Below are 15,240 nucleotides of genomic sequence, written 5' to 3' on the forward strand. Positions count from 1 at the left end.
CAGTTCTTTCAGTTTGAGAAATGCTGAGCATGTTCTTCCTTTTTGGTTTTCAGACTCCAGGTCTTTGCACATTTCATTATAGTAATTGGCTTTGTCTACTTGAGCTGCTCTTTGAAATCTTCTGTTCAGCTCTTTTACCTTTTCATTTCTTCCATTTTACAGCAGCAAAAATGAATAAATTTATCACTGACTCATCAATATGGCTGAATCTCCAAAATAAATTGAACAAAAGAATAAGTGCAGAAGAATATATATTGTTTTATTGTAATTATTAATGTCTAAAATCAAGTGTAAGTCATCTTGCAGAAGTGGTAAAATGATATCTTAAGAAAGAAATGGATGATTAAAACAAAATTATTATTCTGCTCATTTAGGGGTGGAGGAGGAAAAGGAATTTGATTTGAGAAGGATAAAGATGGACTGTCTAAGCCTAAAGTAGTAGTGGGTTCATGCATGCCCATTTATTATTATTATTCTTTAAACTGTGTTACATATCCTCTGTAATGTAAGCTATATTTCACAATACAACCTAAAGCATAGAGAGGCTACCCATTGCTGTCAAGTTGATCCGATTCGTAGCAACCCTATAGGACAGAGTAGAACTGCTCTATAGGGTTCCCAAGGCTGTAAATCTTTATGGAAGCAGACTAGGCCCACTACAAGTTGGTGGGTTTTAAATGCCAACCTTTCAGTAAGCAGCCAAACATTTTAACCACTAAGTCACCAGGGTTCCATAGAGTGGCTCATAAAACAGACTGCCATCGAGTTGGACCCGACTCATAGCGACCCCTCCTTGGGTTTTCAAGGCAGTACCACTACAGAAGTAGATTGACCAACCTTCCTTCCGAGGAGTGGCCGGTGGGTATGAACAGCCATTCTTCTGGTTAGCAGTCAAATGCCTTAGGTCTTGCACCACCAGAGCACTCATAGAGTGGCTGTACATAGGGAATTTAAAGGTCATGTTCCATAGTGTAATTTTATTATAGCAAAACATGCCATAAAGGGAGTAATCTGAAATGTACATTTCCTTTCTGGCTTTATCTCCTAGTACCTACCCACAGCAGTGAGTTTGGTTTTGGTTTTTACCTACCCATTGCCATTGAGTCAGTTGTGACTCAGCGACCCCAACTGGGTTTCCAAGGCTGTAAATCTTTATGGAATTAGATTGCTTCATCTTCCTCCTATGGAGCAACTGGTGGGTTTGAACCACCATCCTTCTGGTTAGCAGCCAAATGCCTTACTCACTATGCCACCAGAGCTCCTTCATCTTCTACTAAGTGCTCAAATATTCTTTCTTTAGAACCACATTGAGCACAAATAAATGAATGATAAGTTTTAAGTGGTCTGTTAATACTTTAGATCCCTAAGTGGCACAAATGGTTTGCTCTCGACTACTAACCTAAAGGATGGTAGTTTGAACCCACTCAGCAAAGCCATACAGAAAAGGCCTGAAAATCTCCTTTCATAAAGGTTCTAGCCAAGAAAACACTAGGGAGGAGTTGTACTCTGTATCACATAGGTTTGCCATGAGTCAAAAAGCACACAATTGGCAATGGGTTTAGTTTACTTTTCTTTTGCCAATACTTTAACTTCATGCCTCTTCCCCCTCAGTCCTCCTCCGCCTCCTCCTCCTCCTCCTACTTCTTCTTTTTTTTTTTTTTTTTGTAACTCCCAGCATGAATCACTTGTTTTCCTCTGAATACCCCATACTATTTCAAACTCAATACATTTGCTTTTGTTGTTTCTTTGGTGTGGAATGCAGGTCCCTGCCATTTGCTAAATGGTAGAATTCTAATTCTAATACATTTGAATTAGAAAAATGTATCTAAATACATTTCCTACTTCTCAAATAGTCCCTCTCCGCTGAAATCTTTCCAGCTCCCTCCTCTATTCTAGATCCTTCTTACAGAATGATTTGTCCTTCTTCTCTTTGTCTGTGGCATTTTGAAGATAAAGGCATTTTAAAAATTATAATTGATTGTTTAAATACATGATCCATTCCGCATCCCTTGCAGCCTGATTTTCAGTTAATTGCAAGCAAGAATCTGATTTTATCTATGTTTACCTATCACATAGCAGTGGCACTTGACTGCTAACCAGAAGGCTGGTGGTTCAAATCCACTAGCCACTCCTCGGAAGAAAGGTTGGGCAATCTACTTCCATAGTGGCACTGCCTTGGAAATCCAAGGAGGGGTCGCTATGAGTCAGGTCTGACTCGACGACACATAACAACAACAACAGCACATGGTAAGTAATAAATGAATGTTTTAGCATCTTCCTCATAACTGGAGGTATGAAATAATGTTATAAAGTTCAGTCATGGCTGTGTTTTATAGGATCTATATACCAAGGCAAGTTAACACTGCCATTGAGTTAACTGCCGTTGAGTTTGCCTTTGACTCAGGGCGACCCTTTGCACAACAGAACAAAATGCCTGTGGGATCTGTTCCATCTCCAGGATTGGTTGGGGTTACAGACCGTAAGGAAAGGCTTCTCTGAGGAACTGAAGCTGGACCTTTCACATAAACCCATCCCAAACCCATTGCCATCAAGTCAATTCCGACTCTTATTACCATTTAGGACAGAGTTAACCTGCTTCATAGGGTGTCCAAGAATGTAATCTTTACAAAAGCAAACTGCAACATCTTTCTCCCATGGAGCAGCTGGTGGGTTCAAACAGCTGACCGTTCAGTTATCTGCCAACCCTTTAACTATAGCACCACCAGAGTTCCTGGTCTACCACATAGAAGACAAGCATTCTAACACTGAACCACTGATACCCACAAGACTAGTAGTTTAGACTTTATTTGGTAAGCATTCAGAGGGCCACTTAAAGTATTTGAGCTGTTACCAGAAGCTTAATGGTGAATTAGAAGAAACCAATTAAGAGGCAATTATAGTGCACCTAAAACCCACTGCCATCAAGTGAATTCCTACTCATAGCAAGTCATAGGGTTTCCAAAGCTGTAAATCTTTATGGAAGTAGATTGCCTCATCTTCCTTCTGCAGAGCAGCTGATGAGTTTGAACTGCCAACCTTCTGGTTAGTAACCAAATGTTTAACCACTGCACCACCTAGAGGCAGTAAATATTTTGAAACTGTGGTCATGTCAGTGATGATCAAACAAGTTCAGAGGTCTAGCAGAGTGCTTCTCAAATTATAATGTACATACTATTCACCTGGGAATTTTATTGAAATGTAGGGCTTTGAACTGGTTCATTCCAGTTTGATCCTCTGCTGAGAATTTGCTTTTCCACCTCCCCCCCCCCACACACACACAAATCCCACTGCTCTGCTGTGGAGTTGATTCCCACTCACAGTGACTTTATAGGAAAGAGTAGAACTATCCCATAGGGTTTCCAAGGCTGTAAATCTTTACAGAAGCAAACTACCTCCTCTTTCTCCCATGGAGTGGCTGGTGGGTTCAGACTGCAGACCTTTTTGGTTAGAAGCCCAGTGCTTTAAGTACAGTGCCACCAAAAACAAAACAAAACAAAACTCACTGCCATCAAGTCAGTTCCAACTCATAGCAATCCCCACTGGGTTTCCAAGGCAGTGAATCTTTATGGAAGTAGATTGCCCTATCTTCCTTCTGTGGAGCATCTGTGGGTTTGAACTACCAACCTATGGTTAGCAGGCAAATGTCTTAGGCACTGGCCACCAGAGCTCCTTACAGTGCCACCAAAAGATGAACAAACAAACCCAACCCACTGCCATTGAGTCAATCCCCACTCATTAGCAACCCCAATTATTTTACCAAGGCAGTATGTCTTTACAGAAGTAGATTGGCCAGTCTTGCTTCTGTGGAGCGGCTGGTGGGTTTGAACCACCAACCTTCCAGTTAACAGCCAGATGCCTGAGGCTCCGTGCTACAAGAGCTCCTTACAGTGCCACCGTCCTCCAGAGTGCCTTATTTCCACCTCAGATATACTGAATCAGCATCTACATTTTAACAAGATCCCCAGGTGATTCTTAATGTATAATATTTATAAGAATCATCTGGGGATCTTGTTAAAATGTAGATGCTGATTCAATACATCTGAGGTGGAAAGGCAGCTTCTCAGAAGGTGGTCACACTGGGATGAAATAGTTCAAAGCTCTGAAATGCAGATTCTGATTCAGTAGGGCAAAGGTGAGACCTGAGATACTGTATTTCTAATAAGCTCACAGCTGATGCCCTAGGCCTGTGATGGCCAATATGTAGGCCCTTACCATATAGGCAATGAGCACTTGAAATGCAACTAATGCAAGTGAGGAACTGAATTTTTTATTTTATTTTAAGTATTTTAAATTAAAAACTAAAGCAGTGCAAACTATTTCTCCATTAAACAAAAATTTATTGTATCAGAACTATATTTACTGTAACTATTAAAATTTAGCATCTGAATTGAGAGTTACCTTAAGTATATGAATTGAGATTTATCTTAAGTATAAAATACACTGTATTTGGAGGGAAAAATTAGTTAAAATTTTTGAAAAAAGAATGTAAACTATCCCATTAGTAATTTTTACTTTCCCTTCATTCTCTTCACAAATGTCACTTGCTTGCAATATATTTCTACTAGACAGCACTGCCTTGGACACTTGCTATGGAATAGCAAGTGTCAGTGTTAGTTAGGATCTCACCTGGAGCCTTTTTAATGGGAGGAAGTAACATTGGTTCTTTGTACACATGGACTGGTGTTTGTTTACACAATTTCACCAAAAAGATGACATAAAGCATCTAATTATAGTTTATATCAAACTTTTGTAAATTAGTTTTATGTATTACTTCATCCTCACAAAATATCTGAGTGAATATGGAAGGAAAATAAATACTTTAAATAGATTTTTGATAAATTGAGTTACTGGACAAATATTGTACAAGAAGGAGATCCAGGATTAGAAATTATATCCTTCCACATCTCTGTATGGTTGTTTCTATAAATACTGCCTCCTCTAGAGAAGACTCTTTTCGTGTTTATCAAATTGATCCCTTGGGGAGTGAGCTGTGTTGTAGAAGCCCAAATACAATGCATCATAGTCCACTCTGAACACAAGATCCATTTTGCAAAGAAAATATTACCCAGGGAACCCTAACAAAATAGAGTTATACTGGTTAACTGTGTTCATCTCTTAAAGTTTGTAAAAAAAAAAAAAAAAACCCACTGCCATGGAGTCTATTGTGACTCATTCTGACCCTGTAGGACAGAGTAGAACTGCCCCATAGAGGGTTTTTTTTTTTTTTTTTTTTTTGGAATGCTTCTTGAATTTGCATGTCGTCCTTGCACAGGTGCCATGCTAATCTTCGCTGTATTGTTCCAATTTTAGTATATGTGCTGCTGAAGCAACCACCCCATAGAGTTTTCAAGGCTATAAATCTTTAGGGAAGCAGACTGCCTCATCTTTCTCCCACAAAGCAGTTGGTGAATTCGAAACACCAACATTTTGATTAGCAGCTGAATAACCACTACACCACCAAATTAGAAAAGCCAAACTCACTGCCATTGAGTCACTTCCAACTCTTAGAGACCCCCATTAGATTTCCAAGGCTATAAATATTTACAGAATCAGATTGCCTCATCTTCCACAGAACAGATGTTCGGTTCAAACTACGACCTTTTGGTTAGCAGCCAAATGCCTTGACCTCCATACCACCAGAGTTCCTTATTACACTACCAAACCAAAAGGAAAAAAAAAAAAAAAAAAAAACCCTCAGTGCTGTTGAGTTGGTTCCAACTCATAGTGACCCTTCCTTGGGTTTCTGAGGCAGTATCTCTACAGAGGTAGATTGCCCAGTTTTCCTTCCGAGGAGTGGCTGGTGGCTTTGAGCCACCTTCTGCCTTAGGCACTATGCCACCGTTTTTTTTAGCATCTTCAAATAGTATTGAATGGACCTGAAGGCAGTGGGTGTGGAGTTTTTGGTTTATATGAATATGCAAGGTTTATCTAGGATAGTTGCAGCTCATTTAATTCAAGTATGACTTGTTTTAAGAATCACCAAAATCAGTTCCTATAGTGATAAATCCATTCATTTGTTCATTATTTGTTCATTCATTCAGCTAATACTTGAGTAGGATCAAATACTCCACGTCAGTCATTTTGCCTTTTTTATTTTCTAAATTTTTAACATATGTATTTCTTCTCTACTCAGATGCTTAAATACTTTATAGATATATTTTAAATAAAAAATCTGAAGGCCGCTGTACGCCGTCACTTTCTCTAGGTTACATCCTAGTTCCTTTCTGTCAGTTATAATGCAAGTTTAGCTGCATTGACAAGTACTGCAACTGTGGCTTAAGTGTGCTCATAGCTGGTGTGGAGATTTTCTTCTATGACTTCTTGGAGGGAGACTTTGGATTCCTTCCATCTGCTTCTGAATCCCTAGTACATTGCCTTATCTATATGATCCAGGATGGGTCTCCCATGTCTACATTTCCTGAAAGGGAAAGGTAAAAAGAGGAAGGAAAATATGCACCCTTCTCTTTAAGAGCTGGATCCAGAAAGTTCATACATTAACTTCTGCTTACATTGCATTGATGGAATGTAATCAAATGGCCAGATCAAAGACAAGACATTCTGAGAAATGAAGTTTTTGTTGGATGACCATGTGCTAAGCTGAAAATTCTATTGCTATAAAAGGGAAGAAGAGGTATTAGGGGATAACTATAAATAACAATGAGAGTTCCAGAACACTCAACTATGCTTATGAGTAGCCTGTACATAGACCAAGAGGCTGTCATTTGAACAGAACAATGGGATACTGCATGGTTTAAAAATCAGGGAATATATGTGCCAGAATTGTATTCTTTCACCATACTTATTCAATTTGTATGCTGAGCAAATAATCTGAGAAGCTGGACTATATGAAGAAGAATGTGGCATCAGGGTTGAAGGAAGACTCATTAACTATCTGCAGTCTGCAGATGACATGACCTTGCTTGCTGAAAGTGAAGATGACTTGAAGCACATACTGACAAAGATCAAAGACTACAGCCTTCAGTATAGATTACTTGTGAGGAAGTTCTGAACCTGGCAGTGTTTTGTTCTATTGTACATCGAGTTGCTCTGAGTTAGCACCGACCCAATGGCACCTAACGACAACAACAACAATCTCTACGAGAGCTTTCTATATTGGGAGGCTTCCGTCAGGTAGGAATATCTCCCAAGTTCTGCCTTATTGTAGAAAACTACATGAAAACTACATGGAGAAGGTATGAAAGAGAAAGAGAGAAGGGTGAAGAGAGATGAGAGCCACACAAGTGTAAAAAGAACTATTCACCCTCTCTCTCTCTAATATTCTTTTTGTGATCCTTCAAATCCTCCAACTAAATCTCTATTCCCTTGGGTTTCCTAGAGTCTCTGAGCCTATTCTCTTTGTTCTAGTGAGGAGACCAGGAAATAGTGAATAGCAACAAGTAGGGAGAAAATGTGTGAGCAATTAAACTTGAACCTAAATTCATGTAACTATTAAATTAATGATCAAAAGATCTCTTTAAAATCTTAAAAAGTAAAGATGTCACTTTTATAACTAAGATGTGCCTGATCCAACCCATAGTATTTTCAATCACCTAATATGCATGTGAGAGCTGGACAACGGAGAAGGAAGAATCAATGAATTTGAATTATGAGATTAGTGGAGAATATTAAATACACCATGGACTGCCAGAAAAACAAACAAATGCCTTGGAAATACAACCAACTTATTCCTCCTATTCTGCACTCTAATTCCTACATGGCTCTACCTATCACCCCCTCCTTTCCATTTCTATCTCCCATCCCTCCCCAGGTCCTGAAAGCCTTTTACTGTGCTCTCTAGTGTTCATGCTAGTCAATGCCTGTATCTTCAAGCTCTTCTATGATGTTCCCTTCACAATCTTGCTTTCACGGAAACTTGGCTCTCTCCTGAGGACACTATTTTTCTTGTCACCTTCTCAGTAGTGGCTGTTTTCTCTCCCACACCCTTACACTGAAGGCAGGTTCTACTTTCAGTTGCTGCTACCCCCTTGCCACTTCCTAATCTTTCTCCCTTCATTCTTCCCAAAACTCCTTAGCATTTACTTTTATGACTTCAGATGATACTCCTACTTCTTCTCCTTGTGTGATTATCAGACTCATGGGTTACTCTCCCTTATTTCTGAAGGATGTCAGTAGTGTCAGTAGCAATAACTGCACTGGTTTCATGATATCCATTTCAAGTATCTCAGACTGACTACCTCCCACATTTCAAGGTCACTCTTTTCTGTAGCCCTAGTCCAACAATCCTTTGACACACCAAGACTTAGAGTCTATTGATTCTTCTTCCATTTTGTTCCTCCTTTCTCAGTTTAAATTCCAGATCATTATAATAGTGCCATTGATTCTAAATCACAATCCTGGTGAATTCCAGTTCTTTTACTTTGCATCTGTGTCCAGATGCACCAAATGTGCCTGCAGTAAAATAAGGACTCATGCTGATGGTCTCCTTCAAATTCATGACCACTGACTTCAAGTGGACCCTAATGCTTCAAGATCATATTACATTTCCCTCTCCTACCCCATCCTACTTTCCTAGACAATTATTTCATACTTCTTTATTTTCAAACTTCCTACACTCCCTTACCCTCACTCTCAGCTGGTGGCTATTCTTCCTATCTCTCTGAGAAATAGAAGCAGTAAGAACATAGCTTCCAAAAGTTTTATTACCAAATCCACCTACCTAGACTAAATGCCTATTTGCTCTGTCTTCTGTCCTGTTATTATGGATGCAGCTGTTCATACTTTTGGCTAAAATTAGCCTTGCTGCTTACATACTAGATCCCATCCCCTGCTGCCTACTTTCAACTGTATCATCATTTTTTTTCCCTTTTTCATGGATAATATCTATAGTGTATAAGCATGCTGTTGTTTTTTTTTTTCCAACTTAAAAAGTAAAATGGATCTCTCTCTTGACCCCACAGCCCACTATTGTTACAGCCCCATTTTCCTACTTCCTCAATTTCCTGGTGGTGGTGGTGGTTATGTGCCGTGGAGTCAGATCTGACTCATAGTGACCCCTCTTTGGGTTTCCAAGGCAGTATCACTATGGAAGTAGATTGCCCAACCTTCCTTCCGAGGAGTGGCTGGTGGGTTTGAACCGCCAGCCTTCTGGTTAGCAGTCAAGTGCCTTAGGCACTATGCTACCAGAGCTCCTCAATTTCCTACTCCTGCACAATTATTAAAAAGCATTGTCAAGATTTCTTGTCTCTAATTCCTCTCTTCCTTGAACCCTCACCAATTCCTCTTTCACCAACATCACTCCACAAAAACTACCCTTATCTAGGCCACTAGTGATTTGCAAAATCAGCAGATCCCATGGTGTTTTCTCAGGTCTAATGTTCCTTGTTAAACTCAACAATATCTGGCAATTGATCCCCCTCTTCTAAGGCACTTGACTTCTAACCAGAAAGCTGGTGGTTCAAACCCACCAGCTACTCCTCAGAAGGAAGGTTGGGCAATCTACTTCCGTAGTGATACCACCTTGGAAACCCAAGGAGGGGTTGTTGCTATGAGTCGGGTCTGACTCAACGGCACATAACAACAACAACTACAACAACTTCTTGAAACATTTTCTTGATTTCCAGAAGTAACTGCTTTAGGGATGTGGTCTGCTTCCGATATATAAGGAGAAACTTTGGGAATGGTCTGCAGCTTTTTGGCACTCTTGGAACCTGCATGTAGCCAAGTCTACATTTAGCAGCTTGCCATGATTCCTGCTGAGCTTGGAACTGTCTCTGGACTCGAACTAGTGCCTGCCGTGTTGTGTGGTAATATTGGGACTGAGCCATTTTACTTGTTGACCTTGGGTTTGTTAAGGAGTTCTGGGGGTATAGTGGATAAGACACTTGACTGCCAACTGGAAGGTCACCAGTTCAAACCCACCAGCCTCTCCGCAGAAGGAAGACAGAGCATTTTACTTGTGTAAACATCTACAGCCTCAGAAACCCAATCGGGGTTGCTATGAGTTGGAAATAACTCACTGGCAGTGAGTTTTGTTTTGGTTTTTTTGTTTGTTTTGGGCTTGTTAGCCTCAGCAGCCAGCAGCTGCTTGAGTGAAGAGACACATCGAGATCCAGTGGGCCAGGAGCAAGAGGCCAAGCTGAAGCCCAAAGTCGAGGGGCTTTCACCCAGCCTCTAGAGCCTGGCCCTTTGAACTCGGACTTCTGACCTCCAAAACTGTAAGAGAATAAACTCCTATTTGTTAAAGCTATAAACCTGTGGTATTTCTGTTAACGTGGCACAAACTAACCAAAACAGTCTTATAAGAAATCTAGTAGTGATTCTAGTCCCCTCTTTCTGTCAGTTACTATGTCTGATAAGAGCCCACAGATGTTTAATTTCTCTTGTTCACTCCTTATTTCCTAAACCTTTCATCCTTCTTTTAGTGTTTTATCATCTCTCACTTAAAACTATTAATTTTGTAGGTTTCTAACTAGTGGTTTCTCTATTTTTGTCTTCCTCAAATAATCTTCTGTAAGGCCACAGAATGATCTTTCTAAAACACATTTTACCAAATGGCACTTAGTAGTCTTCGCTATCCTTCTCAATTTGAATGGTATTCTCATGATGGTCTGCAGTGCTCTTCCAAGATATAGAGAAAGTCACCTGAAAAAAAATATTTGAAGGACTGCATTACTTTTATATTAAAACAAATATATACTGTGGAATGGACTACAAAATTTGTACACATTTTAAAGAAACTATAAATAAATTTCATGATTGTGGTGGGCCTCCACCTGCATCTCTTTTATTCAATTTCACTGCCAGTAAAGGATTTTTAATCATAAAGTTTGAGAAATACTGGTCTATAGGAAAATGGTTAAGCTCCTCATCATAAAAACGAAACCAAATGCACTGCCATGGAGTCGGATCTGACTCATAGCGACCCCTCCTTGGGTTTCCAAGGCAATATCACTATGGAAGTAGATTGCCCAACCTTCCTTCCCAGGAGTAGCTGGTGGGTTTGAACTGCCAGCCTTCTGGTTAACAGTCAAATGCCTTAGGCACTACACCACCAGAGCTCCTCCTTGTCATAGTATATACATTTTTAAAAAAAGTAAAACACAACTTCTTTTTTAACTTCATCTCTGAATTTTCCCCATGTTGCCCCTGAAATACTGAATGATTTGTAGTTTTGCAAAGACCGTGGTTTTTGTTGTTGTTGTTTGTTTGTTTGTTTTTTCATTTTTATTGTGATTTGGGTGAAAGTTTACAGAGCAAATTCATTTTCCATACAGCAGCTCATATAAAATTTGTCTCATGACATTGACTGCAATTTCCCACAATGCAACAGCTCTCTTGCCACTTCCTCCCCATAGTTACCTCTTCCCTGTGACCTTCACTCCTGCCTCCCAGCTGTCTCCCTGTGCATACACAGCCCTTCTATTCTCCCATGATTGATCTCTGCAAGGAGTGTATCTACCTAATGTAAATGTTCAGCTCATATGCATGTCTTTTGTTTGGCTGGAAGCCACAGGAGTGGGTTCAATTCCAGACCTGAAGGGCAGCTAGGAGCCTAGTCTCAGGGCTCCCACTAGGCTCTATCAGACTTTTTTTTTTTTTTTATGATTTTGAGTTTCATTCCAAAAGACCATGTTTTTGAATGTCTCTCAGTTGTCCCTGGGTGGCACAGATAGTTAAGCCTTTGGCTACTGTCTTTGTTATTTAGCACTGCTATATTAGAACTACCACATATAGGTGGCTTTAGCAAAAAAAAAAAAAAAATTATTTTCTACCAATTTATGATGCTAGAAGCCAAATTCTGGGTTCTGACTCTAGGAGAAAACTTTCTCTCTGTGTCAACTCTGGGAGAAGGTCCTTCTCTCTTCATCTTCTGTTTCCTGGTTTCTTAGAAATCTCCATATGGCTTGGCATCTGTTTAGCCCCATCCCTCCACCCCCTGCTTGCTCACCTGCTTGTTTTAATCTTTTATAGCTCAAAGAGACTGATCTAAGACACACTGTACACTAATCCTGCTCCTTAACATAACAAAGACAACACATTCCAAAATGGGATTATAACTAAAGGCATAGAGGTTAGATTTTACAACACATATTTTGAGGGAACACAATTCAATACATAACAGCTACCAACTGAAAGGTTGACAGTTCAAATTCACCCACAGGCTCATTGTAAGAAAGACCTGGTGATCTATGTCTGAAAGATACAGCCTTTGAAAACTCTATGGAGCCCAGTTTTACTCTGACACAAATGGAGCTGCTATGAGTTGGAATTGATTCTGTGACAACTGTTTTTCTTCCCTTTCCCACTCTGTGGGACTAGAGTGCCTTTCCTTGGTTGTCCTATAATTCTTGCAATTTCAAGAGTCTGCTCTGGCATCATGTCCTCCGGAATCCTTTCCTCTTTCCCTCCTCTCCCAGCCTATTTACGTTTCTCTTTCTGTGCATACCAGTATCATTTACCAGTCAGAAGTGAATCTTTATTCTGCATTTATTTCAAGGATTATTCTCATTTCACTGTCCTAGAGAGGGCATTTTTAGAGTAAACACTTGGAGTTTCTTTCACTATCTCATTTTCTCATAAGAAAGAGAGTCATCGGATTGATGAGATTGGAGACCTGACTTCCACAGAGCCATATTTACAAAGAGGGCAAAAATCGCATTTACAAGTGGACAACTTAGGCCATCTCTGGCCCTTTGTCCTCTCTGACTGATGTACTCTCTGAAACAAGGGCCAGGGCTCCTTCTTTACTTCTTCCTCCAAAGTAGTAAACAAATATGGCAAGCATCCCCTTTGTAAATGTGGCCCCACTGTTGTCTGGCTTCTCTTTTAACAAAGGGATGGAAGTTGGAGTAAGTCCAACTTGAGGGGGAGATAGGACATTTCAATGTACTCTGTAATATATCTATTAACAAGGAGCCCCAAATAAAGCTTAAAGTCCGCACTTTGGGCTGGGGTTACCTTTTTTGTTGTTAGGTGTCATCCAAATAGATTCTGACTCATAACAAACTCATATGACAGAGTAGAGCTGCCCTTAGATTTTTCTTGGCTATAATCTACAGAATTAGGTTGCCAGATCTTTCTCCCATGGAACCACTGGGTGAATTCAAATGGCTAAACTTTCAGTTAGCAGCCAAGTACCCTGTATCTATTATCAATCAGTTAAAACTCAAGGGATTGGTTAGTGGCCACTCTGCCAGGCTCAAAAAGAGCCCTTTTAGAGGCAGAAGAAGTCTCTCTGACTGCTGGCTGAGAAACATGCTGCTGAGAGAAACATTCTCCTGAGAGACATGAGAGACATGCACTGCTGAGAGAAACCTCAAGAGACATGCACTGCTGAGAGAGACTGTCAGCTGAGAGACAGCAGGCTGCGAGAGACTGAGTGTGAAGTAGGACCAAACGTGGGTTCTTGCCTGGTCTCTCCTCATAACATGATCGAAGTACACTGCTGGTATTTGAAATACCACTGGTATAGCTTCCAGGATCACAGGAACATACAAGCCATTACAGTACTAGAAACTGCCATATGAGTGGTGGTTATATGTGGGTGTATATGTTGTGCAGCCACTGCCACCCCCTGAAGCTGAGAGCCTGTGAGCTGAGCCCATGTAGTGCCACCAGCATCCTAGGCAGGAAAAGAGGAGCCATGGCAGGTGCTGCCCTGTGCTGATAGTAAAAGGCTGCATGGCTGCTGAGGAGGAAGGAGAGGAGGAGGAGGTAAAGGCACTGCAGGGATTGGGATGTGCCCAGGAGCCCCACTGCTCATTCATTGTGGGGGTTGAGGGTCTTAAAATTATTAGGAGGAAATAATAAACAAAAAGAGCACCGCTCCCCCTTTAAAAGAAAAACAAAAATCCCTTTTGGGACCACAGCAGTCAGTTGCCCAAACAGATGTTCAGCAATGCATACTGTATATATAGTGCTATGTGTGTATAGCTGTATAGAAGTTATATTTTACAGTTTTTCTTATTTTTTATAGAAAATTGTATGATATTCTTGCTACATGTGTATACATATACATATATGTTTTCTTTGCAGGTAATCAATTAATTAATTGTAAAAACCATATTTTGGAGTTTAAGGAAAATATGCAACGATTGAAAAACAAAACTGAAAACAATAGCCAAGAGATGATGAAACTCTTTAAAAAAATGAAGAATGACATTATACAGAGAGAAGACCTATCAGGAAGCTTAGGTTTGTGTTGTGTTTGTTTTTGTGCATGCACTGTGTTTGGAAATTTAGGTTTTATGCCTTGTGATTTTAGGGCTGTTGCCTCCATAAATACAACTAAAAAAGTACTGGTTCTTTTATTGTGAGAGATGCAAAAATCAGGTAAGAGATGTCACTTATATGCTTCCCCTTATCTCTACCTCAAAATGGTCTTCTATGTTCTCTTATCTGTGTGAATTAGACCACCATAATCATCAGTGATCTACTCAGGGCATGCCTAATCCCTGCATCCTCCTCCCTCTTCTATATTTCCATGCCACTCAGTGAGCAGTCCCACTGAGTCATCATCTTTTACTAAAGAAGGAAAAAAAAAATTCACTGCCTTCCAGTCAGTTCTGACTCATGTGACCCCTCCCTTGGGTTTCTGAGATGGTATCTCCACAGAAGTAGATTGGCCAGTCTTCCTTTCCAGGAAGTGGCTGGTGAGTTTGAACTGACAACCTTCTGGTTAGCAGTCAAATGCCTTAGGCACTACGCCACCAGAGCTTCCTTTAATATGTCACAAATTTCTCCATGTCCCTCCATCACCATCTGCACACTATCCTCTTCAGGCCACCTTCACACTTTATCTTAATGACTACTAACATACTCCTAATTTTTCTGTCTTCAGTCTTATCCCCATCTATCTATTTCACTGTAATAAAATGAAGGCTATCCTATCTTGTAACAATGTACATGTATTCAGAACACATATCAGGTGGGTACCTAATTTAGAAATCTTTTCTCCCTGTCTGTGTTTGGGAGGTATGGTTGAAGGAAGTACTTCAGATTTGTCTCGTCTTGTGTATGAATATGTAAATGATTGATGGAGTGGCATAAACATTGGGAAATTTGATGAAAGCCAAGACAATGTGGAAACTACGGATGCATGTACCCAGGCTGTAAAGGAGAATTTCGGAAGAGAAGAATATGCCAACCCACGACAATGCAAATGCAATAGGACAGTTTATTAGCTAACTTAAGTTAGGGTCTTTGCCCTTACCAGGTCAGTGGCTTAAGCAAAAGACCCCGTACCCCGTTTCTTTCACCAATTTATGGAACAATATGGGG

At 40.2% G+C, this 15,240-nt stretch overlaps 1 protein-coding gene and 1 non-coding gene across 2 annotated transcripts in view; one reads left to right on the forward strand and one right to left on the reverse strand.

Annotated features, from left to right (window-relative positions):
• Nucleotides 1-15,240, forward strand: part of MGAT4D (MGAT4 family member D) — a 144,426-nt gene that overhangs the window by 21,848 nt on the left and 107,338 nt on the right. The window contains exon 2 of the mRNA XM_007941222.1: nt 13,996-14,154. Coding sequence (XP_007939413.1) covers nt 13,996-14,154 — 159 coding nt within the window. The remainder of the gene's footprint in view (nt 1-13,995; nt 14,155-15,240) is intronic.
• LOC122150028 lies at nt 5,228-5,330 on the reverse strand. The gene has a single exon (XR_006163448.1). It is a non-coding gene; the product is annotated as a U6 spliceosomal RNA (small nuclear RNA).

This window comes from Orycteropus afer, unplaced genomic scaffold (genome assembly GCF_000298275.1).
Source record: "Orycteropus afer afer isolate SDZICR_OR568_19922 unplaced genomic scaffold, OryAfe1.0 scaffold00076, whole genome shotgun sequence".
In the NCBI taxonomy this organism is placed as follows: Eukaryota; Metazoa; Chordata; class Mammalia; order Tubulidentata; family Orycteropodidae; genus Orycteropus; species Orycteropus afer.